The sequence below is a fragment of the Anoplolepis gracilipes genome, chromosome 14 (genome assembly GCF_047496725.1).
Source record: "Anoplolepis gracilipes chromosome 14, ASM4749672v1, whole genome shotgun sequence".
Taxonomy (NCBI): Eukaryota; Metazoa; Arthropoda; class Insecta; order Hymenoptera; family Formicidae; genus Anoplolepis; species Anoplolepis gracilipes.
The window spans coordinates 4111580-4136569 of record NC_132983.1 but is presented as its reverse complement, the minus strand read 5'-3'; the positions used below and the strand labels follow the sequence as shown (position 1 = coordinate 4136569).

The following is a 24990-nucleotide window of genomic DNA, read 5'->3' as shown; positions in this document are numbered from 1 at the left end:
CCATCTCGTACCGTTGCACTTAGGAATAATCCAACTAGATTTTTCAGTAATTTTAATATCAATACGAACCGATAAAACCGATGTAATGTACATACATACAAGCAACATGACGATTCCGCGTAATTTATTCGTCGCTCCCGGTATATGGTCGCAAATACAGGAGACGCGATGTCGATCGACGAAATGTGCGGCAAACACAGATCGACGAAAGAAAAAGCACTGCACGTCGACATATTCGCGGCAATGGCCACTCGGAATGAGTAGTATGACGTAAGATGCGTACATGCACTTCGTACCGGCTAATTGCGTTTAAGGTTATTGAACCGGACTTGACTGATTTTGGCATCGATACGAACTATGACAACAATATACGATACGAAATGTCACTACTGTCATTAACACTCCACTCGTTGCTCCCGATATGCCCGATATTGTCACGATTGACGCGATATCGGCATGGAAAATGCGTACAAAAGCACTCTACGAGCGCGGGACTCGCGACGATATCACTTTTCGAATATCACGTGACGTGACGTAACGTGACGTAATCAAGATGGCAGGCATGCGCGACTACCTCCTACGTTCCACTTGACGATCGCGATGCTCGCGGGATCATTTCATCCTCGTCGTTCGTTGACAGTTGAACAAAGACAGATGTTCGCTAGTGTTGAGTTCGCCAAGTGAAACGTAATCCTAGCCATATAGTTTGGCTGCATTTTTGCCGCGATTTAATGCACGTGCTGTTATCTGTAGGACTGACGACGAATTTCTTAGGTTAGTCAGTTTACTCGCGGAATATTTTACTATTTACCGACGGTATCGGCCAATTGATCGGTTTAAATTAGTTCAGAGGGGGAGGTTTCGAATACCGCGACCCGCGACCCGCGACTAAAGTCCGTTGTAGTTGTCATTGTTTTTGATATATTGTGTGGACACGTCGCAAGTACGGGTCGCGTCTCGGCGGACGATCTTTTTTCTGAACTTTTTTATTTTAGGTATATCACGATTATACATGTGTCAAATGATTAACAATTTAGCAGCGAAATCAATAATAAAGCGTGATACTTGGAGAGAAAGCTTTCGTTAACACATTTAACCTTAGCCGATCTTATTAATATTAATTGTCGTTCGATTAAATGATCTCGTAACACTCGTGTGTTCTCTTTTTTTTTTTTTTTTTTTTTTTTACGTTATATAATATATGAGTAAGAAAGATGTAAATATAGAAAAATAAGTAACAATGAATAAATATTTATGATGCAATGATAATACCAGGTATTGTTAACAAACTTCGTCGGGGATATTTTTGTATCTCTTCCTGTCATGTCACTTTTATTACGTTTGTCACGCTTGTTATGCTTATCATTGTTGATCATCACATTTGATCATCAGAAAATATTGAGCTACAGAATAGCTTGTGTTGTTTCAGTTCCAAAGAAGAAATTAATTTAAGACAATGTTTGAGTGGGCATATGATGGTATAAACGGCTCTATACCACGCAACGTTGGTCCAGAATGCGCAAATTATTTGACTCTGAAGCGAAGAATAATAGAAACACTGTTTATATCAGTATTTATTATATCCTGCATCGTATGGGGCCTAAAACATATAACATTGCCAAAGAAATTGGCCTATGTTGGTGAAGATCGTGTGGGCAGGCGAGTTTTGCTAATTATAATGTCATTAGTTCTGGGAATGGAGATTGGTTTTAAGTTTACTAGCAGGACCGTTATATATTTGTTAAATCCATGTCATATTACAACGGCGCTACAGGTAAGATTGATTTACTGTTTCAATTTAAGCGTTAAAATAATTTGATGCTCCTTACTGAATGTTAAATTAAATTTTTATATCAATACATTTCTTCTGTTGCGATATAGTTGTATCTACTGGCTGCCGATCCTAGCCCAACAGTCACTGCTATCTTCAGGATACATTTGAATCTATTGAATGGACCAGTACTGGCATATCTGTTCCCAGAAACAGAATCTAGAATTGTAAGCTGTAATATATTAACATTAGGCATTAAACATTAAATTTTAAATATATATATATATATATATATTAACATTATGCAACATTAAATTTTAAATAATCAAAAAATTTTTCTTTTTTTTTTTTTTTTTAGATATTTGCAGACAAATCAATGTATTATATTCAACATGGTTTGATGCTAGTAATACCATATTACTTGTTGAGGATTGGAGGTAATTGTCTATATTTAAATACAAACAACATAACAGTAGAGTCTATTCATTTATAGTCATCTATCTAAATCACATTTCATTTTCCTCCTATTTTATAAGAGCAAGAATTTTAAACATCAAATTTTATTATTCTGATTATATAATAGGTGTATATAACATTGAGCCTTTCTCTGATATGAGTTGGTCAATCCTCAGTTTTGGCCTTAATGCAGGATATCACTTTTGGATCCTTCAAAGTGTTGCCTTGGTTTGTTTATCAGACTTATTAGTTGAATATTATAGACTTAACTCTTTTTATAATTTTTTTCCCTTTTGTAGCCTGTACAAGTAAATCTTAGTCACATGTTGTGCGCAGCTGTTTTGGATCCATTTGAAGGTCAAAATTATCGATTATGGGCAATAACCCATCAATCAATATTATGCCCTACACTCTGTAAACTGTTTAGTTATGGATCCAACTTTTTCTTAACAAAATTTCCACTAACTAGAGTTAAGCCAACGTTAGAATGCACAATTCCAAAGAAGAATTGTACAAATGAACAGAACGAGAAGTTACACGAAGATTCCAATACTTCAGGAAATGGCCATACACATTTTGATTAGTTTGATAGTGGGAATTATATAAAAGGTGACTTCATCTTGGTTGAGTAAGTATTACTTATAAGTACATATATATATATATATATATATATATATATATATATATATATATATATATATATATTTATTATAATATTTTAAATGTGATACAATAATATTTATAATTTTGTGATATATTCTCATATTACAATATACATTGCATTATTAATCGATATTAGTTTTTATGTAGAGGGATATTACATAGGGATATTAAATATAGAGATACATAGAAATATTAGATAGAAATATTATTTTTCTTCTTTGCAGGCAAACGCATTTATAATTATATCTGTTAGTGACATCTTTAAGCAACGTCTATACAAAAGTTACTAACAAAGGAAGGGGAAAATTAACTTTTATAAGTTTATCTTTTCATTATACGGTAAACACATAAACAATAATTAATATATTCTCACTCTAGATTTTTTTTCATTGAACAAACTTGAGAAATCTCAATATAGGAAAAATACCAAAGAGACAACTTGATCTTGGTACAAACGTTGATTATATTAATTTAACTAGTCCACCAGATACCGATCGATAAATAGTCAATTTGAAATATAAATTTCTGTCCAAATGCTTATATCATGCCTAGTGCTGTGCATAGATTAAGATTCTCAGAGATAGTATGAGGCTTAAGCTGACGTTCAGTAACAAAATGCTAATCATATGTAGCTAATCATAAATAGGCAATCATAAAAATATAATTATTCTATCTTTTATTAGGTAAAAATGCATCATAAATCTTGCATTTTTATATTCAGTTTTGTTGTGTGAAATCAAGAAAAAACAAATAACGAAACTGCAATATTATATTTATATATTATATATAACAGGTAGGCAAAAGTTTGGGATTTCATGGTGAACCTTCTTAGTAACATGATCCGAGATGCGTTAAGATAGCTTAACATTTGCCCTGACAACACACACATAATAAATAAACAGAAGAAATTTTATATAAATTTTATTTAAAAATAAAATAATCAACATTATTAATGTTGTATTATTAAAATATATAAATAATGTAATACATTAATTTTTATTTTTGCTTTTTTCTTTCAATCTTGTTATGGTTTTGCAAGTATTTTTAAAAGTTATCATAATTATTTGTATTTCACGTTTTAAGACAAACAGTGTTGTTTAAACATTGTCTCTAAACTATCAAAACTTTGAATGATTATTATTGATCATGAAGGTTTATAACTAATACTGCCTATACTGAGGAAGGCAAATAGTGAAATCTCCTAAACTTTTACAGTTTAAAAATATATAATGTAGCATAAGTATTTTGCAACAGAAATCGTTTTTAGGTTTGATTATATATACATACATATAACAATAATAATAATAATGATGATAATAATAATAATAATAATCCAAAGGTCTTATAAAGAGTTGGCAAAACAATTTGTGTGGCGCATATACAATGCTTTTATTTTAATAAATCCATAACTCTCTATTTGCTAAACTGATCATGTATATAAAAATATTTTTATATAACAGTTCCTACGATTTGATCTTTTACTATACGCGTTCTCATATGTAGAAATAGATTTGCACTAATGTAACATAGTGAGAAAATTTTAGAATGTGCTTTTTGCAGAATGTATGGTACACATAATGCAATAAAGAAAGTAGGAATAAAGTACAGATATAAAATAAAGATATATAGTTAATATGCAAATTATAAATTAATCTTTTAAGCTAGACAGAAATTAAAAACTATTTTGAATAATGCTTTTACACGCATAAAAATGTGAAATATATCATCTATATTTTATATGCTTTCAAATAAAACATCTTTCATATATGAAATGATGTTTGTATAACAGTCAGTTTTGAGAACATTGCCGCAGATATAGAAACGGCCTATGTTATATAGAATCTCATAGGATTAGATAAAAATGCAAAGTTCCATAATTTCAGTAAGCTGCCATTAAAGAAATAATGTTATTTTTTGACAAGTATAGCTTGATATAGCACAGAGTTTATGTTATAATATTAAAAATGATATTAATAATAATAATAATGTTAGAGAACAATAGAGAATAAAATATAATATTGACTTAAATAAGCAACGTAAAAACAACATGACATTTTATAATCTGAATATGAGTTTAATTATGTAAAAGTCTTTTTAGGATATTACTACATTTACCACACAGTATAATATATCACAAATGGCATTAATCTTTAAACTAAAAATAGGATGATAATTCTTGCACGAGAATGTTCCAATTCTTGCATTAGATATGTATATTAATATTTCGCAAATTATTACATAGTAAGATTATTTTTTAGATATAGTATATAGAACAAAGAATATTTTTTCATATTATGTTATTTTTATTTTGTATTAAAATTGTTCGTACATGTAAATTGTTGTTTTGAAAAAAGATGTCATTGTAAACGGATTAGTATTTAAATTAATACGATTGTTAATGAATTGCAAATCTTTTAAATGGAAGAATTTTTGCATGTAAATTATATCAAATTTCCAAAAAGCAATATAATATAATATTTGAATTTAATACTATTTTTATTTATTAATCAGAAGTTAATTAGTCGAGTATTTTTTACACAATACTAAACTATATAACAATGTGAAGATACATGGATAATATATATATATATGGACATACGAAAAAGATTCAAAAACTTTATATTGCAAAATATAATATTACTTATTGCTTAAAATTCAATATAATGGTAGAAAAAAATTTGCATACATGAAAAATAATATATAAAGTTGGAATGAAGATATAATTAACCATAACTAATATATATTTACATAAGTAAATATGTTTTGTTAACATTCCTAATTTTTTACGAAATTTTTGTTATTTAATTGATATATATTTTAACTTAATTTTTTATTTAATTTATCTGTTTCTCCAATGTGTTTGTCTAACTATAGACTATATTAAAATAAATTGTGTGAAAAAAATTCTTTTTGCACATGCTTATTAGAATACCTCATTAGAATATACCTCATTTGTGTACAGCTTCTTTTAATATAATTATTGTACATCAAACAAATATAATAGGAAATTAAATTAAGAAAAAGTTATATAATGTAAAATATGTATAGTAGATTCAGGTATTTCGTATCCAAAGTTTAATTCCTTGAATAAAATAAATTACATAGATATAATGCCGCCAATAAAAATTCTATTAGATATTACTATTACTACTTAGAAGACAAAAATGTGATTGTGTATTCTTTTACTTAATGAGTTTTTAGTGCATTTGATATAATGGCAATATTCTTTTAAGAACCAAGCAATATTTTCTTAACACGTATACGATAAAATAGGTTTGCAGTTTCGTTGTTTGTACAGTTTGTATTGTTTTAAGAATAATTTCACATGTATAATAATCTGTAATATGCAACACACACACAAATACACGCACGCACGCACACACACACACACACATTCACAGGATATCCCACATAAGCAGTTATCTCCTTTTATCTTGTAAATTAAAAGCTATAGATCATGTTAAATACAGATTAAATGAATATAACAATGTATAATTTGGTAAAATTATTTTATAAATTATAAAAGTTTTATCGATTTGAAAATTGGCAGCTAATTTTTATGTCTTTTATTTTTGCAATATAATCTACTTTCAATTCCTATACATTAATTTTGTGATTAAATGACTGTATGTTATATTATGTACTAATGCAGAAATTAGAAGACGGTGGAATACTCTGTGTATGTATATATATGTATATGTTATTTACTAAATTTTAGAATGTTTGCAAGTACATCTATTTATTGATACAGTAATTTAGATTGTATTTCTTGCAATTATAATCGAGAATAAAGTTCCCGTCAGTTTCAGCCTCATTTGTATTGTACTGACAGTATTGTACGAATGTGTCTGACTTGTGCAAAATGCGTCGCCAGTATGTAAATTGTTCACGATTTTATATATCGTATATACTTCGCGCGCGTGTTGCCTTTATATATGCTGTACAAAAAAAAAAATACGCAATTATACTTCTTACTCTTATCATAGAACATACAACTTGTAAATAATATCGGTAAAGTCGAATACTATTTGTGGAATAATGTATTTTATGTTTCACGATTATTTAATTATATTCGAATAAAGCGGAACTTTTACGGCGCAATGCAAATTTCGAAAGCCCAAACAAAACTATTATCGCTATTCTGTTTCAATAGGACGTTTAGCCGAGTTCGTAATAAAAATGTAATAAAAATAACGATTATTCCATATATACATGCGTATTTAAAAAAAAAAAAATCTGAAAAAATTCGTAATTGCTGAGATATGTAACAGGTGGAGGAAAGCTTTTATTTCGATATTTATAAAAAGGCAAACTCTCTCTCTCTCTCTCTTGATGTAGTGCCATTGTGAATTCTCGAATTCACTAGTTAATAGCCAGGTACTGTTCGGAGAGATATCTGACAAAGAGATAAGTAATATGTAATATTGTCATTTGCGTTCGAGTTGTGAACATATTGTAAAATTTTGGATAAAATGAATAAAGGAATTGCCTGGATTTAGCTGCGTAACTTTTTTCTATATACATTAAGATTTAGAATATATAATCTTTATAATAACAGATTAGTTATCAAAATACAATAGAACATTTAGGAGATAAGAATGGAAGAAGTAAAGCTTTTGATGAACTTAATAAATAAAACCTTATAAGTACATATGAAATAAAGTTTATTTCCCAAATATTTATAATCGCTATGTACACGATTCTGTACAAAAGTTTAGAAAAACTAATTCACGAACACTACATACAGCAAACGCAATCACCATAATAAATATGTACATTATAAATAATTCTTACTGATCATACCTAGCTCATTCTAATCTCATTGGTATTCAATCTTTTATATTAAAAACAGCACATTATTTATAAATACAGACTTAACACAGATTGTAATATACAATCTTTCATATTTATATCTATAAACATTTTCTAGACGACGAATGAAAAGGACAGCTTTTAAAATTTTGCAATAAATATTTCTCTTGTGCATTCATTTATCCACAATAGTGGCATAAAAATTTATACAGCATATACATGAGGTATTAAAATGAGGTTCACTGGCAACATAGAGCCTAATATGATTTAAAGTCTAAATAAAATCGCATTAATGCAATATGCAAGTTAAAAGTTTAAAATACGAGGAAAAATGCATTGCATATTAAACAATGCTATATAATTATTGAATGTTTTCTTTTTCATTTTTCGTATTTCTCTTCAAGAGAAATCATTAAAGTAGTATGTATTGTTATATGAAGGTTTGGAGATTCACATTCATTTTGTTCCAAAAAAAAAATCTAATTTTCTACTTAGGACGAATAATTTTTAGTGTGCTTATTATGAGGCCTTGCCTGAGAATCCGTTCTCTATTTAATTTTAATACGTTACATAACTATTTTTCGCAATTTGTTCTTGTACAAAAAATAATATAGCTATACTCAATGAACACTTTAAGTGGGACACCCTGTATACTATTATGTGAATTGCTCTTGATAATCTTTTCTGATTTGGTTATATTATAATATAAAGAAAATACAGAATTAATAGTAAAAATTCTTCCTATTAGCTTTATATAAATATGTAGACAATCAATCATAATTAAATCAAACAAAATATACGTTAATTTTTACAGAAAAATAGAAAAATTTTATTTTTTTGTTGCTAATGATATCCCATTCACAATATACTAATACACTGTTATACAAGTATATCAAAAAGAATATGAGCATTCTGGAAGAATACAATGAGTTTATTTGTTCTTACTGTCTAGCAATAAAAAATGAAAGGTTGCAAAGTTATAACGAGTGTCCTGAGATTAATAGAGATATGCAAAAAAAAAAAAAAAAAATTGGAATGTCTATAAATTTTCATGGCAATAACATTAAAAACAAAATGTTTTTAAAAATAAAAAATTATTAAAATATTGTACCTTGCATCTTTCTACATAATTAAATATAAATAATAATAAATAATACTTTGCATGGAGGTATTAAATAGAATAAATATATTACTCATATATACACACATGTATATCAAAGATAATTGATAACTCCCAAATTTTAGTTATAGCGATATTCATACAATGGCATCATTTAATAAAAAGTTTCAGTAAATATTACCGTTTAGTAAGTATTACTCTCAAACAATTATTTAAGAATTATAAGTATTTTCATACAAAAAATTATTTAAGAACTAATATCACTTAAAGCCTCCATGTGTGGACATACATATAGTAATAAAAATCACTTAGTTTGACTGTTTAACAAGCTAAGCCATTGTATGTACTAGATGATAAACTTTGCAATCAAAATAAAATAAAATGCCTATTATTTACAATTATTGACCAAGTAATCTAGCAGGCACACATTCTCTGTAAAGAATATTGTACAGTTTATAGTCGTGTGCTCTGTTCTACTTAAACGTAGACAATGTCGATATAGTGCAGAAAACTTGGCATTAAGAATGCATTGTACAGCCTCAATTGTGAGCTTTTTGAGGATATGTTTTTCTCAAATATAATGTGTTAGCCATCTAATGGTGGTCCTAAGTATACCATGGACACTTCTGTATTTCCATAAACTGCCGACACTGATGGATATAATCTCTTATCTGGTAACCCTGTTTATTAAAATAATTTATAAAAATGCATATATTTCTATTTTAAGGATAAAAATTAAATATTGGTGAAAAAAAGTAAAAAGAGAGAAAATAATTATCTCAAACTGTGAACAGTAATAGAATAATAATAGTAGTAATAAATTATATATAATCAATCTGCAGAAAAATATTGAAAAATAAATGTGTAAAAAATAAATAGGTTGAAAATCACACATCTAATTAAAAACCCATACCTCTAAACGCTACACCCAGAAATTCATAATTCTTCTCGAAAGACAATGTATTATCATCACAATCTAAAATTACTCTAATCCTCTCTCCAACCTGTAAATTAATTAGAAATATTTTTAAAAGAGATTTGCTTTTATATTGTGAAAAAGATTGATGTATATAATAATGTAAAATGTAAAAATACAATAAGATTAGAATTAAAATAAAATAAAATTTACTTATATAAATTTGCATATATGTGTAAATAAAAATACCTGATATTTTGGAGCATTGTTGAGTAAAGGATAATTTCCCTGCGGATCTCCATTATGTAATAAGTGATTATCAACAAGATTCCAACCCCAGGAATGTTCGTCAGAACCAAGTAATGCTACATATCCGTGGCATAATAAAGGTGCTTCTTTAGTGGCTATTCCTATTACCGCTACCGTTCCTAAAGGTCCTTCCCAGATAACTTCCCAAGCATGACGTCCATGTCGAAAACCTATTTTGCCTCTACAAGCATCTGTACTTTGCGCCACAGGGTTTCTGTAATGATATAGCAACTGGTGCGAGACATTTTGGGTATCATATTTCTCAGATTACTTTGAAGCTTCTATTATATATATTATTATAATTTTTACTACAGTTTTTACAAGAAATTGTATTATGTATATATATATATATATATATATATATATATATATATATATATATACTAGCAATTTATATTATATACTTGCAAAAATCAGTTACAAATAAGAGATATTGTAAAAATATTTCCAACTCCTTTTCTTGAGTAAAATCTAACTACATTTTACACAAAAGAAAGTTCACAGATTAACAATTTTTTTTATATATCTAGTACTGTAATTAACACGCAATTTATATTTATATATAAGATAATATTAAATTACAGTCGATTCAAGATTGTTTTCAATATATTTGCCAAAAATGCAAATATAAAAAACATTGGAGATGCGGACTCGTCGCGTTTTTGACGATTAACGGCACGATAAGATACGATAAGAACGTCGCTGGACCAACCTGTGCAGGGTGAATCCGTTGGATTTGATATAAATATTTCGCGAACAATCGTTCGGATTCCACGCGTGATAAAACGCACGGAGCTTCGATTTGTACGTAGGTACCGACGATAACAAATCGGAACTGAGTGCCTCTTGCGCCAATTTTCTTATACAGTGCATCCGCCACACGTCGTTGTTCTCGTCATTGAGAAACTGGTACCATCGTTTGCACACTAGCGAGCAATTTCTTAACGTGTGCAGATCCAGATATGAGAATATCACTTCTAAAACATGATCAGGTGCTCGCAGTGCTATATCGTCCATTTTGCCGGGTCTGTTTTAGGAGAGAAGCATAAACATATACATGCACACAGAAAACACTGCTCTTACGTCACAAACTATGCGCGCATGTAAGAATGCGTTCGGAAATGCTACCCCTGAGGTGGAATAGCAATTCTAACTGACCAATCAGGATAAAGAAATCTTTGCTCCCTTTATCCTGATTGATCAATTTAATTACTTTACCACGTTGCTTTACCCTACGGATAAGATTTCCGTACTACATCCTACTACACACGCATGCCCGATACTTCGATTCTAGAAAATATATCGAAATCGTATTATATCGAATAATATACAAATTAAAATTAAAAGATTAATAAAAAGTTATTTAAATTTTTTTTATTTTAGCAGTAATTTTAATTTGTGACTCGAAAATAATAATAATTGTGTCTTCTTGTTTAGTCATTATTTTATTTTTTTTTTTTTTTTCAAAATTATGTATTTTTTATTTCCAAAAATTTAAACGCTGTTAATATTATATTAAAAAAAAACTTTCTTATCTTTGACATAAGAATAAATCCACAGAAATTTATTCTTGATAACGAAAAAAAAAAAAAAAAAAAATTTGAATTTATGCTGATATACCCAAAATTAACAGCAGTTTTATTCCAGCAAATAAAAAAATAATCCACGAATATTCGAATTAAATATATTTCACAATTTATAAGAGGATATCTATACAAAATAAACATGATTCACAAAATGTATATATTCGGTTATTTGTAACGTGTTTGTATAACAAAAATAGCCTTCACATATATATTTTTTCTGGTCGAAATCACGACTTAATGGGTACTTTTTTTGGTGGACCACCAAGCCGTTTTGTCAATTGAATAATCCTTTCCGCTTCGCGAATACCGCTGAGTCTTGCACCATGCACGGTACTATAATGTCCTGGTATAGTAGCCTCGCCCGCGAATAAGAGTATGGGAGGTACCGATTCGCACGAGTCTAGAAATCATGGTATGACGAGATGTTGAAGAAAACTGTCACAATTGAAATTATTAATAATATTTGATGATTGTTCAGTTCAAAATTAAATAAAAAATTAAATTAAAAATTATATATATTAATATATCGCGATCAAAATATTAAGACCGTATACAGCAAAATTGTTTAGCTAGATGTTTGCGAGTGAAGCTTTGAAATTTACCTGGTAATGGACTAGCCAGATCACATTGATGACCAATGGTGCTGTCCATCGCCATGTAACTGTAAGCTCCAGCAAAGTATTGATCCATGCACCACTTGGTCCTAAGGATATTGGCTGGATAAGGTAACGTGGGATCACCGGTGAATTGACGAAGAAGCGTCGTCATCGACTCCACCACTTCTTCGTCGGAACATAATTCCATGTCCATCGCTTCGCGTCCACACACCCAGGCACATAACACATGCTGAGAATTCGGCAATTCTTCTACATTCACCACACCTAAACTCATCGTGGAATATATAAATTACTGATTCGTTAATGATTCTAATCATTTACTGATTTATATTTCTCTTTAAGCTCTCCAGGTATGACTGTAATCAAATATTCAACAAGAAGCAACCTTTCGCCCAATCGCATCTATCTGCCAACTCTTCAGCGGACCAAGCTAAATTGATGCTACCCTCGCGCCAAACCCAGAAGGGCCTCGCGTATTCGAGGAAAATTTTGTTAACGTGCCCATAGCCGAGCTTGTTAATCGCTTCGACCTTCTCAGCGGGTAATCCGGGTAAAAACAATTTCGCGTGCTGATGCTTCAGAACACCGAGCGAAATGGTCACAATGACATAATCAGCGGCTAATTCCTCGCCGTCGCGGCATTTTACAATGGCCCGGGGACATGCTTCATTCACTGTACCCCATCGAATGCAACTAACCGGTTTGCAATACCTTAAAAAACATCTTTCTTTAAGAAAAAAACTTTAGAAACTTACATCTCTGCAAAGCTATTGTTTTTACATAAAAGTTTATCTGTTTGTTTTTTTTTTTTTGTAGGATATATATTAAAGCGTGACATTTTAAAATATTGTGTATTCGAATAGTCAAGCTTTTTATCGAATCTTTTAAATTTTATGATATGTTTCTCTTCGTAAAATATATAGACGCACTTTGGTGAAACAAAGGATCAGACATGCAAGTGCAAATATTTTATACGAACTTGATGCAACAACTAGGTAAATCTCGAAGCAGGGGAGCTAGCACTCCCACGTATCCTAAAGGCACTCTAATATTGCCACCAGGAATCTCGATATAGCTGCCGAATTGATCGGCTGAAACGAGTGAAAGGTCATCTCCGCATCGACACCTCACGCAATTTGTCAAACCGTACATCACCCTTGCAGCATCATATCTGCAAGTCAAAAGTCGTCTACATTGTAATTTTAGAAGAAAACGTAATCGAATCATAATCAATTATGCAGCGATGTGTAACATATATATATATATATATATATATATATATATATATACAAGGTTTGCAAGATTGTATTAAATTCATTTTCGTCATTAAAACACAAAAATGCAAACAATTTCATAAAAAATAAAGGTTTACATATGATAAAAAAATATAAATAGATACATGATTTTAATTTTATTTATATGTTTCTAAAACAATAAAATCTATTAATTTTAGACACTTAATTTAGATATTATTATTATATTACATATTAAGTAATCAGCAATTATTGTACGAGTAAATAATAATATATAATTTCTATACTTGATTATATTTTTTAGTTGCATGAAGATATTTAAAATAAATTACAGCTATATAATTTTATTAATATTTTTATTAAAAAAAAGTTTGAAAAGTTTATAAAATCTAAATTAACATTCTATAACATCGAATACTTTCTAATCAATTAATAAAAAAAAAAAAAAACTTTTCTCGTCTGATTACCCTATTAAAATCTTTACATCGCTGCTTAAAAAGCTTGCGAGTGACCTGGACAACTGTACCGTTGCTCCTCCGGGAAGTTGTTCAGCTCCTGTTGAATTCTCATGCCCATAAAATTCAGCAACGTACCGTGGGCACGACCGCAGCCGAGGGCGAAAAGAGCCGCCGCTTGCTGCTCGATTTGTCGGAAAGTGTGATATGCTGTGATGCTGACCGGAAGATCGATAGCTCTGCCATCACTTGTGCAAAAGAGTCCGCGGCTAGGATCCGGTCTGGAAAGCGGTGACTTCAAAAGACCTTCTTGCGCCGCCAAAGTAAACACCGGGTTTGCCACGCAACCACCCTCGATCCATGTGGCACCCATTTCCGCTACCACGTCACCCAACCAGCAAGAATGAATTCGACCACCTGGTCTGAAATTAAAAATAAATTCAACCAATTCTCGTAAAAGCAAAACAACAAAAACATGATCTCACGATAAGTTCATTATATTTTAACATTAAAATAAATTAACAGAATGTATTAAAACGGTTACACGCACACTATGTGTATATATTTTTAATTTAATGTCTAATATTAATTTTTAGTTTCTACCTATCTGTCGCTTCTACAACTGTAAAATTGTGAAAGCCACATTGAGCCAATCGATGCGCTGCTGATAATCCGGCCATACCAGCGCCTATGATAACTATACTTGGCTCTGGTTTGCATGGATCTATCATACAGGGATCCAGCTGACATGTTTCCAATTTTGCAGGTCTTGTACATTTTAAAATATCCTTTTTACCTCCTTCGCCTTTGTCCGATGAGAATAATCTGCAACGTGAGGTTTTCTTATAATATTAATAATTAATTTGCAAATATTTTATAAGTATTACTTAGTTTAATTAATAGTACTTTTTAAATAATGAAAATAATAAAATTCAATTTTATTTAATTAACGCCACAGATTTTCGAAAACACAAAATTAGCAATACATTTTAATAAGATATGAGTACGATTTGCAGAGAAAGGTCTGTTTCGTTTGATATTATATCAATATCATTTTGCATACCTTGTGAGAAATCGTTGCAACTTCCAGGATGATACCCTGGATCGCGAAAGCATTTCATTGATTGTAAATTATTAAAATCAATGGATTTATCCAAATAAACTGATATTTAATTTTTAAATTTACACTAAAATGTAAAGGCGGACTGCTATAAAAAAGACATGTCATTTACAAACAAAGAACTTCGGTCACTCTGACCGTCTACTGTTGTTATCATTTTCCATGATTCGATAATCGAAATAATAAAATCGAGATATAAAATAGTTTTAATGAGTATCATATAATAATATTATTTGTAGTAATTATATAAGTTTTAGTAAATCAGAATATTCAGTTACATTTTAACAGTTGAGTACAATTTTTATTAGGTTTTCGTAAAAAATACGAAAAATTGCGATGTTTTTTGCAATATTGATGTTTGCGCAAAAATATTAATAGTATTTTTTATATTTTGTGAGATGCTATCACCATCTTTATCAAAAAGCCGGAATCTCGAGATCTAGATATATCTTTGACATACGAAAAATCGATTCTCGAAACAGAGATCTAGTCTATTATTAATTTTTATAATTTTTCAATATTTTCGACCGTATTTTTTCAATTTCTAAAGTTTTATTCATAGTAGTGTTAATTAATTTTTATGTTTATATGATTACTTAGTAAGAGGTGTATATGTTAGATTTTTGCAAGATGTCCATATATTTTTATATATATATTATACTTTATTAAAATATTACAATCATTACTTTTAAAATACTATTTTAGAATTGATAAAATCTACAGACACATAGAATAACATTACAAAGCGTTATAATAGATCTGAAATAAAAATATGCAAGTTTCTGAGCTGAAATTTTTAAGCAAAATTCTTGAAATTAATTATGATATTTTTTGCGAAATTTTCTTTGTCGTCAAGTTTAGATTTTCTATTCTTGTTGCAATATCATCCGACGATTTCGCGATGCTCTCGACCGATTCTTTATAAAATTCGCCTCGTAAAATTTCGCTTGTCTGACTTTTTATTTCGTGCCATGAGAAAGCGATGTCTTCTTCTTTACATAATCGACTGCATACAACAAATCTGGCAATAAGCTTATCTTGATACGTGCTGGCGATGAGATAAACTTGTCTTCTAGCCTGTAGACGATCTAAGAGTTTCATTGTCAAACTGTCGTCACCCTAAAAGAAGAGTAATCTGTCTTTTTATCATAAATTTTGGTAATAATTCAGAAGTTTACTATAAAAATTATAAGTTAATTAAGAACGATATTTAACTATCATGTATAATTAATTTTCAAAAAATGGATCAATTTTAAAATAATTTTTATTCATAAATTAAAAAAAAATAAATGATTAAAATACAATAACATACCTTAATACGGAAACAAACGAGACCCATAACTACTTCGGTAACAATTTCGAATCTATCATCCGATCTAATATATTTCTCAAAAAGCTGCGTTAATCTTATGGTGTTTCTAATGTGCTTCTGAAGTCCTTCCACTCCATAAATGCGCATGACAAACCATAATTTCAACGAACGAAATCGCCGACCCAAAGGTATCTGCCAATTCTATATTCGAAAATTATAAAAATGAAAGATATTTATATTACACTGTAAAAAATGATCGAATAAAGAATATTATAATCAATACATATGTAAATCTTACTCGATAATCAGGTGCGAGTCCTTCTTTATCATGAGCAAGATATATTCTGTTAACACTGAATGCTTCTACAAGTCGTCTCGAGTCTTTTACCCTAAAAGCAATAAAAAATAGAATAATAAATATTACTTTATGACGTAGGATATCTAATTAAAATACTTAATCTAAATTTTTGTATTTTAATTTAAATCTGCTTTTTTCACAATTTAAAAATTTGTACAAATGATGTTGTTTATAAGTCTCAATTATAAATATTACATACATAAACAATTTCTTGAATTAAATTTCTATTAAAGTCTATGTACATTTAACTGAAGATTAAAGATTAATAATTTATTTATTAAGGAAAAAGTATAAAAGACACTTAATATAAAAATTTAAAAAGACTTTTTTAGATATGTACATATTAAGTTATATAAATAATTAATTAACAATATAATGTAATACATACCACATTACCGAAGCATCAAAATTGACAAGTAACCACTTATGTGCATTTACGTTGAAAGAATCTGCATACTCAACGCCGGACATTAAATAACGAAATTCCGGACAAATAAATGCTGCACCTGTATCAATATAATTAATGAGAGACTATTGTGAAAATATCATTTTTTTGTAATCAGTAAAAACAACTAATCATAATTAATAATTAACTGAAAAAACCAAACTTAATTTTTTTTATTAATAATATTTTGACAATAATTTAAAATAATTGTAATGTATTGTATCGAATATGAAATAGAGATATAAAGTTAATAAGAAAAAAATTGAAACATTGACACTCGCCTGCGTAAGCAGCATCAACATGCAACCAGATGTTATGTTCTTTGCATATAGGTCCTATCTCATCAAGATTATCAAAGGCACAAGTGCTAGTAGTTCCTAAAGTAGCGACGACGTAACACGGAATAAGGCCTTTCTCCGAATCCTCCTGAATCGCTTTCTTCAAAGTTTCACCACGTAGAGAGCACTTATTATCCACTGGCAAGAGCCTTATTAGCATTGAGCCTAAAAGTCCTGCCTTCTCTACTGAAGAATTCGACTGATCTATAATTTTGCAAAGTAATACATTTGAATAAATTGAAATTAAATTACAATTACTTAATAATAAATTGATAAGATTAAAATATAAATGCTCAACAAAAAATAATTCAATTAAATTGCAAAAATAAAAAATAAATGGAAGAATATTTACTAGAAGTATATGCCACTAATTTAGATTTAATGAGATCCTCGCTCATTTCTGGATGAAGAGTTTTCATTTGTCGCGTTGTGTACTCTTTCGCAGCCAATAGACATATAAACGTACATTCACTTGCAGATCCCTGTAAAATTAATAAACTTAATAAAATAATTATTCACAAATGTGTATCAAATATACATGTTCAATCAACTATTGTAATATTTTTGTTACAGTATATATCAAAAGTTAGTAAAAAATATTATAAGTCATCCAAAAACATTTTATAATTTTTATGTTATATTTTTATGTTATAATGTTTTCTATTAAAATATTTAACTATTAAAACATGGCAAATATTTTTAAGAAAATTAGATAAATTATGTTATAGTTATTAAAAAATTATTAAATTAATTTGAATTTAATCTACTTCAATCTGAATATATAACTTATTGATTTAGAAATTATAAAACAACAAGTTTCCGTTTTAGATTCTGGTACATTTTTTATTTTCTTAATCTCAATATGCACTAAGAATTAATCTATATGCACTCTGTATGTTAATTACCTGTATGACTCCTCCTCCTGTTTCATTGCTGTGGTTCAAAAATTCATTAGGTAATCCTAACAATTTACCAAGCCAATTACACGTTATAACTTCGAGTTCGGTACAGGCTGGTGATGCTATCCAGCTGAAGCCGATACAACCAATCGCGCTGCTCAAAATCTCGGCCACGATAGCCGGATAAGAATTACCCGTTGGAAAATATGCATGAAAATACGGTGAATTCCAATGTGTTATCTGCACATATTGATAGAAATAATAAAGTTTGTTCTTTTGTTTCTCATTACAATGCAAAATATCAAAAGAAATAAATTTCATATATTATTTTGATAAAAAATTATTATTTAGTAAAATATATAGATAAATTTAGTAAAATATATAAAATTTATTGATTAGACTTAGAAAAATTAGATTATGACTGATTATAACTGTAAAAAGATAAAAAGAAAGAACAAATTTAATATATGGTATTTAATTTGAAAAAAGCACGAAAGTGAATAAAAGATAACAGTAGTTGTCTTAAATTTATTAAATTTTATATTGACTCTTATTTTTATTTATACAAATATATTAAAAGAAGCTAATTCTTTCTAATTAATTATAAGTATTACAACTAAAGAAAAATGTTTTTACTAATACAGTTTTATATGTATTTAAATGTACCATTGTGCGTTTATATTATAAAAAAATATTATAGACTTACTCCTGGCATAATATATTGTTCCACATCTTCAAGGACTTCTTGCCATTTTTCAGATTTTTCAGGTGCTTGTTCTGGTAATAATTTACTGAGATAACCCGGTTCCACATTGGGCAGTACGTTTCTATTTCTCAAAGTCTCATTGTAATCGGCAACAAAGTCGATTGTTGCCTTAGCAAACTCCACAAATTCTGATATGTCCATATTTTATAAATTGCAGAATCACGTAATATAAAATTCTCTGTAAGCTCGAGAGTTGAAAAAATTTTTATTTCAATTTAATTTTAACATGAAAACAATTGAGTAAAATAACTGAGTTTTAGCTTTTTATTTATTTCTTGTCATTAAAATTTTAAGTAAATAATAAATAAATTTATATGTAAAATGTAATCACAGAATGTGATATAGGCAGAGCGTAAACGATTTACTTAACACTATATTAAGATATCAATTATAGTTAAAGTAGGACAAATAAATATTATCACTGTTGCTTTATAATCAATTGGGTGTTATTATTGACCGACCAAACTGGTTTAATTAAGCTTTAATTATACTTTATTAGAAGTTTGATAAGCTTAACAATCGACGACGTTTCGACCTTTGGTTTAAGTTCTTATCAAGTCTTGAACGACACGTGTCGTTAAAAACTTGATAAAAACCTAAACCAAAGGTCGAAACGTCGTCAATTGTTAAGCTTATCAAATTTCTAATGAAGTATAAAGCTTAATTAAACCAGTTTGATCGATCAATGATAACACCTAATCATTTCGTCACTGGTGACGAATAATTTTATCAATTTATAATTAATATTACTTCACTTTGGCTTAAACTTTACATTTATTACGATGTACGCAAATAGTTTTAAAATTTTCAATATATTGTCACATTAGATATAAACATCTCTCTTTTCAATTTAAATTGTCCCTAGTTTTGTAAATAGATAATTACAGGAGATATCGACAAATAAATGCACAATTACTTTTATAGGTTTTTTTTATATAAAATTTAATGTATAAGTATACAAAATTTTTTATAGAAAGATTTCCTAAGAAAAATATTTTTTTTTCAAAGAACGTGAAAATCTTTTGTTAAAACTTTGCTTCGTTCTTTTTATTATTTTAAGGCAAATATTTTCGCTTTAATGTTTGTTGAGACACGTTCACCTTTATATAATTTTATATAATTTATGTTATACTCGTACCTATGATTTACAAGTATGTCGCACGGCACAATAAAAATTTCTTGTATATGAGTAACACTTTCATAAACATTGTCGTTTAAGCAATAATTTGTCACTCAAATTCGTATTTCATTGTTGAATTGAACACGATTGACACGCGATGCTTCAAATATAATTGATGAATCCGTACGATATTTCATACAGATGTGCGAACCGATCGATGATTCAGAAGCTTTTTCAGTCAGATACTGTCCCCTCACGTTAAATACCGCCACTGAGAAAACTTTCACTTGCTTTCTCCATAATCACGAAATATTGATCTGTGCTAACCGCGAAAGCAATTCTTTTCTAGTGCTCTGAAAATAATCTCTTGCCAATTAATATATTCCTCTAATTGAACCGTTCTTTTATATACATATGCAAATAGCAGTATTGTAATTTAATTATTATTAGTTAACTAATTATCATATATTTGATGATAATATTTGATTTGTTGTTTTTTTTTAATAATGCTATTTATATATGATGTCTATATAATTGTAGTCAGCGATTATTTATTGCGCATAATTATATAGACTTGTTTTATCAAAATTTATTGAATAATGTAAGCAAGATACATTTTGTTTTCGAAACTATGATAGCCAAAGTAATCTGGCGTAGGTATCGATTTTTAATAAAAATCAAAAAAAAACATCGAATAGTGCAAAAAATAAGGACTTTGGGCTCGTCCGGGATTTGAACCCGGGACCTCTCGCACCCGAAGCGAGAATCATACCCCTAGACCAACGAGCCTCGTGAAAATTTTTTTCTTTTTGATCCTCGACATGGTCGCTATATCACAATATTTACTTATAAAAAAATTAATATATAAAGAAATCTTGAATCTAGTACCGAGATATTTAACTGCATTTAAAATTACGCATTATGACGTTGGCTTCTTAATTTGTATTTGATTTACTTTGTCGAATATTTTATACTCGGTCTGCCATTGTGCAACATTTTCATTATTTATATTCTGTCCTTTAACTGTTCGTTATAAACGTTCATGAATCTGCATAATTTTTTTTCTTTTGGCTAAGTCCTCTTCTTTTTTATTATAAAGATTTTCTGTTCTCTCTTATGCTCGTATGTAGCTATTTGATATTTTTATTTTAAAACTCTTGAAAGAGAAGCACACATTTTATAAAAATAATAAGATTTTATGTTGTATTAAATATATGATAATGCATTTTTTGTTTTTTACTTAATAATAAACAAGAGACTTTTAACAAGTTTTCATAAGTTTACAAATAAATCTAGAATATTTTAATCTTTTTATATTTTTTTTATACTACATGAGTAATGAATAAACAAGTCACTTTTGAAACTCCAGGATGACCATCGTTATGAAAGTAACAAAAATCATCAATGGCTCGTTGGTCTAGGGGTATGATTCTCGCTTAGGGTGCGAGAGGTCCCGGGTTCAAATCCCGGACGAGCCCAAATTTTTGCTAATCCACACGATTTCTCATAACTATCGTGGCTTTTAATTTTGCGATTAAAGATATAATATTTTATGATTAAAGTTTATAAATTATTTTTAGCTTCTAAAATATGTAATAGTATCATATTATGTAACTGTTTACTCTTTTATATAACGATCAAGCAAAATTAAAATAATAAATATAAAATATTTATATATATATCGTATTTGTATGCTGTCAACTATTTGAGGAAACTAATATACCTTTAAAACGCAAAATGACAAAATAATTGTAAATGTCCCGATAGTTAAAACGTGTGTTTTTATTTATGCATTTAATATATTAATATATAAATTCTAAAATCAATGTGCCAAAACATATGTTTTCATTTTATATGTATTTAACGTATTAATATATGAATTTAGTATAAATCTCTAGGATATGGCTCTTTAGCACTTTATATTTGCCTTTTATTATTTTAATAATAGAAAAGCTTATTATATATAACTTATTATTATATTTAATTTTGTATATTTATTATATTTAATTGAATATATTTATATTTTTCTTAATAACAATTTTAAAGTTAAATATTTACATTGTGATCAATTATAAATTACATAATATTTAAGAGCTAAAATATTAATTTATATTAGTCTGACACAAATGGAAAGTAAGAGAGCACTACAAATACAAATAGAAAGCAGAGGAAGATGTTGTATCTTGTGATACTTTCAAATTTTCTGTTTAAGAACTTGCTTATGTGACTATTTAAAATTTTCTGTTAAATAACTATCAATAAGAAAATAATAATTGTGTACCTTGATTTATTTGGAATTATATCTTGGGCTATAATAAAGATATAAAAATACAGAGTGAGAATATGATATTTTTGTTAAAGAATAAGAAAAAAAGATTTTTATCTTTTATCTTCTTTTCCAATTATTTATATGTTCTTTATTTTTAAATTTTTGTATACATTTTAAATAAATAATTTATATATGTAGAAATTATAATAAAAATTCAATCATACAGAATATATATTATAAATAATTAATATAGTAAAAAGAAAAATGGTGAAATTTTTCACTATTAATTTACATTTAGTTACGTCTAATAAATATATATACAGCTGCCCCTAATAGAAATATTTATTTTTCACAAATAATCATTTACATTACTGATACAATTTTCATTATGATGTATTCATTATAAGGAATGCAACAAAAAAAGAAAATCGTTGTACAGTTATAGTAAATTATAATATTAATATATGTATAGTAAATCATAATATTGTTTTGATTAAAATACTTTATGCATTATATTTTGTAATCGCGTTTCAGGTATTTAAAACACCTTAAATGTATCGAATATTATTTAAGCTAAGAATTTTACATATTTTAGAATCATTTGATGTACATATTTTAATGTGTCAAATTTTGTCACGTAGTATAGTCCGTATTTGTCATTGTTTTTGCGAGATAAAAGAGCACATTCCCTCTTCTGCTTGACCTTGACGTTGCTGCGTTGCGTGGTAAGAGAGGGGAGAGATTAGCGCGACGTGACGCGTGACGTCTGACGTCCATTCATTCTAGCTCCGGCGGGCGTAGCGTAGCGTACGCACGTGGCACGCGGCACTCCGACTCTGACACGTGCGTCGCAGACTCACGGTCGGTCATCTCGAATTAAAGCACCCCGTAAACATTTCTTGCAACAATAATACATACGCATTTTAGTACGCGCAAAAATGCGCTAAAGTACATGAAAAATCGATTCCGAGCGGTAACATTAAAGCGTATGAATCGCAGTTATAAAATACACGTATATAAAAAAAGCACATAAAATATTTTAATCGACACGCTCTCTTTCTCGTCATAATAAATACATACATATTATACTACGCGATAAATCTTAATGTTTAAATATGTCTAAAGCGATTTCGAAATACTTAAATAAAATAATGATATAACATTCGATCTTGATGGCCTTATAGCGTTCTATTGTATCGGCTTCATCTCGCAATCGCGATCGCGGACGCATTTTCGCGTTAGGTTCATATAATATTCTATATTCGATCACGAAATTGTTGTCGAGAATCATATTTGAATGCCGACTAAATGGAATTTTCTCAGCGTTGCTTTCCAGTGAAAAATGATTGATTGAAAAAAAGGCGTCAAATCGATGTCAGTTGTCGGCGTTTTTTCAATCACTATTTCTTACTATTTCGGCAACAACGTTTACACGTCTCAGTATCCCGGCTGAGGTGAATGAGTCCCTTTTCTTGCACCATCTACCAGCAATACGTATCGCATTGAGGACGTCGACTGGAGGATTTAGGCTCATGATTTACGTTCGGTAAAGATGTCCGATCCATTTGATAAATGTTCAAATTGTTTCCTATTAATCCGTCTACCAGCCCTATGATGTATCATGTGGACTGTCTGTATGATAGACACATATGCTCATCCGAAATCGTACCTAATGAGTTTGAGTTGGTCTGAGATGCGGATCTGCACGAACGAGAATCGAGCGAACCCCATTCACGATCGATTCCTTTGATCTTTCGTCTTCTTCCGCTTTGGATTTAACTCTTGTTCGGAGTTTAATCGTACTCGATCTGTCGACTCCAAGTATGATTCTCGTGCGGAATGAAATGGGATTTTCGATCGTTCCGAAAACTGGGAGTGCCGTCAAAGTATCGCGCGTAAAAATGCGGGAGTGCCGTCCAAACTATCGTGCGTTTTTACTTTTGTTCGGTTTAAACAAATTTAAAAAAAATATATCGCGCGTGTAAAACAATAAATCCTGACGACCTTGACAATCTGAGAGGGGGAGGAGGCGGAGGCCTAGAAGAGGCATCCTGCATCGGCGGAGCACCCCCCGGGTAAGTCTTATTATTTGTTTATTAATTATTACAAATCGCGTATACAAATTATTTCGGTTTATTTATTTTAGTGATATTAACAAGAATGATTCGAAGAGCAAAACTTTTATATAAATTTTATAAAAGTTTTTATTTAAAAAATATATTTTTTTTAATTTATAAAATTATTTTATACTTACATATATATCTGTTTATTTTTGTACTCATCGATATAATAAAATTTGATGAGTACAATAATAATAATTTCTTGAATATTAATTACTTTAAAGGTTGCTATAATTTGGATTTTATATTTGTATGTTACAGACAATGTAGCTGCAATGTCGATAA

The 24990-nt window shown here is 29.1% G+C and overlaps 4 protein-coding genes and 2 non-coding genes across 9 annotated transcripts; 2 read left to right on the top strand and 4 right to left on the bottom strand.

Moving 5' to 3' along the window:
- The first annotated feature begins 615 nt into the window (after positions 1 to 615).
- LOC140673639 (transmembrane protein 164) lies at positions 616 to 7384 on the top strand. Of its 3 annotated transcripts, none has more exons than XM_072906726.1 (7): positions 616 to 774; positions 1430 to 1774; positions 1882 to 1998; positions 2130 to 2208; positions 2355 to 2455; positions 2527 to 2855; positions 3115 to 7384. In XM_072906726.1, exons 2-6 carry the CDS (start codon positions 1457 to 1459, stop codon positions 2809 to 2811), a joined length of 900 nt encoding a protein of 299 aa, XP_072762827.1. In that variant the 5' UTR covers positions 616 to 774; positions 1430 to 1456; the 3' UTR covers positions 2812 to 2855; positions 3115 to 7384. The 3 variants fall into 3 exon arrangements, with proteins under 3 accessions (XP_072762827.1, XP_072762826.1, XP_072762828.1); XM_072906725.1 differs by lacking the exon at positions 616 to 774 and adding an exon at positions 837 to 995; XM_072906727.1 differs by lacking the exon at positions 616 to 774 and adding an exon at positions 1043 to 1275.
- A 153-nt stretch (positions 7385 to 7537) lies between these two features.
- On the bottom strand, positions 7538 to 11248 carry Fsn (F-box synaptic protein). The gene is made up of 4 exons (XM_072906728.1): positions 10760 to 11248; positions 9988 to 10261; positions 9736 to 9826; positions 7538 to 9502 (listed from the first exon to the last, which is right to left on the bottom strand). The coding sequence occupies exons 1-4, from the start codon at positions 11062 to 11064 to the stop codon at positions 9408 to 9410; spliced, it is 765 nt and encodes a 254-aa protein (XP_072762829.1). The 5' UTR covers positions 11065 to 11248; the 3' UTR covers positions 7538 to 9407.
- Positions 11249 to 11838: 590 nt separating this feature from the next.
- Positions 11839 to 15074, bottom strand: LOC140673530 (spermine oxidase). Its single transcript, XM_072906501.1, has 7 exons — positions 15022 to 15074; positions 14562 to 14783; positions 14030 to 14380; positions 13230 to 13421; positions 12636 to 12961; positions 12236 to 12514; positions 11839 to 12033 (listed from the first exon to the last, which is right to left on the bottom strand). Exons 1-7 carry the CDS (start codon positions 15072 to 15074, stop codon positions 11861 to 11863), a joined length of 1596 nt encoding a protein of 531 aa, XP_072762602.1. The 3' UTR covers positions 11839 to 11860.
- A 783-nt stretch (positions 15075 to 15857) lies between these two features.
- On the bottom strand, positions 15858 to 20535 carry LOC140673607 (aromatic-L-amino-acid decarboxylase). Of its 2 annotated transcripts, none has more exons than XM_072906667.1 (9): positions 20335 to 20535; positions 19137 to 19381; positions 18437 to 18670; positions 17884 to 18013; positions 17475 to 17735; positions 17137 to 17254; positions 16689 to 16779; positions 16391 to 16591; positions 15858 to 16197 (listed from the first exon to the last, which is right to left on the bottom strand). In XM_072906667.1, exons 2-9 carry the CDS (start codon positions 19335 to 19337, stop codon positions 15898 to 15900), a joined length of 1536 nt encoding a protein of 511 aa, XP_072762768.1. In that variant the 5' UTR covers positions 19338 to 19381; positions 20335 to 20535; the 3' UTR covers positions 15858 to 15897. The 2 variants fall into 2 exon arrangements, with proteins under 2 accessions (XP_072762768.1, XP_072762767.1); XM_072906666.1 differs by having other exon boundaries at positions 19137 to 19374.
- A 498-nt stretch (positions 20536 to 21033) lies between these two features.
- Trnap-cgg (transfer RNA proline (anticodon CGG)) lies at positions 21034 to 21105 on the bottom strand. The gene has a single exon. It is a non-coding gene; the product is annotated as a tRNA-Pro (tRNA).
- Positions 21106 to 21722: 617 nt separating this feature from the next.
- Positions 21723 to 21794, top strand: Trnap-agg (transfer RNA proline (anticodon AGG)). Its single transcript has one exon. It is a non-coding gene; the product is annotated as a tRNA-Pro (tRNA).
- The last annotated feature ends 3196 nt before the right edge of the window (positions 21795 to 24990 follow it).

Bases quoted from the DNA above. Each gene is read 5' to 3' on its own strand.
- LOC140673639 (XM_072906726.1), top strand. From the start codon at position 1,457: ATGTTTGAGTGGGCATATGATGGTATAAACGGCTCTATACCACGCAAC. The intron at 1,999-2,129 runs GTAAGCTGTAAT...TTTTTTTTTTAG, and splicing joins CAGAAACAGAATCTAGAATT to ATATTTGCAGACAAATCAAT. The intron at 2,456-2,526 runs GTTTGTTTATCA...TCCCTTTTGTAG, and splicing joins TCCTTCAAAGTGTTGCCTTG to CCTGTACAAGTAAATCTTAG.
- Fsn (XM_072906728.1), bottom strand. From the start codon at position 11,064: ATGGACGATATAGCACTGCGAGCACCTGATCATGTTTTAGAAGTGATA. The intron at 10,262-10,759 runs GTTGGTCCAGCG...ATATCATTACAG, and splicing joins AACGGATTCACCCTGCACAG to AAACCCTGTGGCGCAAAGTA. The intron at 9,827-9,987 runs GTATTTTTATTT...ATTAATTTACAG, and splicing joins ACAATGCTCCAAAATATCAG to GTTGGAGAGAGGATTAGAGT.
- LOC140673530 (XM_072906501.1), bottom strand. From the start codon at position 15,074: ATGCTTTCGCGATCCAGGGTATCATCCTGGAAGTTGCAACGATTTCTC. The intron at 14,784-15,021 runs GTATGCAAAATG...CTCACGTTGCAG, and splicing joins TTGCAACGATTTCTCACAAG to ATTATTCTCATCGGACAAAG. The intron at 12,515-12,635 runs GTTGCTTCTTGT...CGATGAGTTTAG, and splicing joins TAGATGCGATTGGGCGAAAG to GTGTGGTGAATGTAGAAGAA.
- LOC140673607 (XM_072906667.1), bottom strand. From the start codon at position 19,337: ATGGACATATCAGAATTTGTGGAGTTTGCTAAGGCAACAATCGACTTT. The intron at 17,255-17,474 runs GCGAGTGTCAAT...ATATTGATACAG, and splicing joins TGTTGATGCTGCTTACGCAG to GTGCAGCATTTATTTGTCCG. The intron at 16,198-16,390 runs GTATGTTATTGT...CTCTTCTTTTAG, and splicing joins TCGTTTGTTTCCGTATTAAG to GGTGACGACAGTTTGACAAT.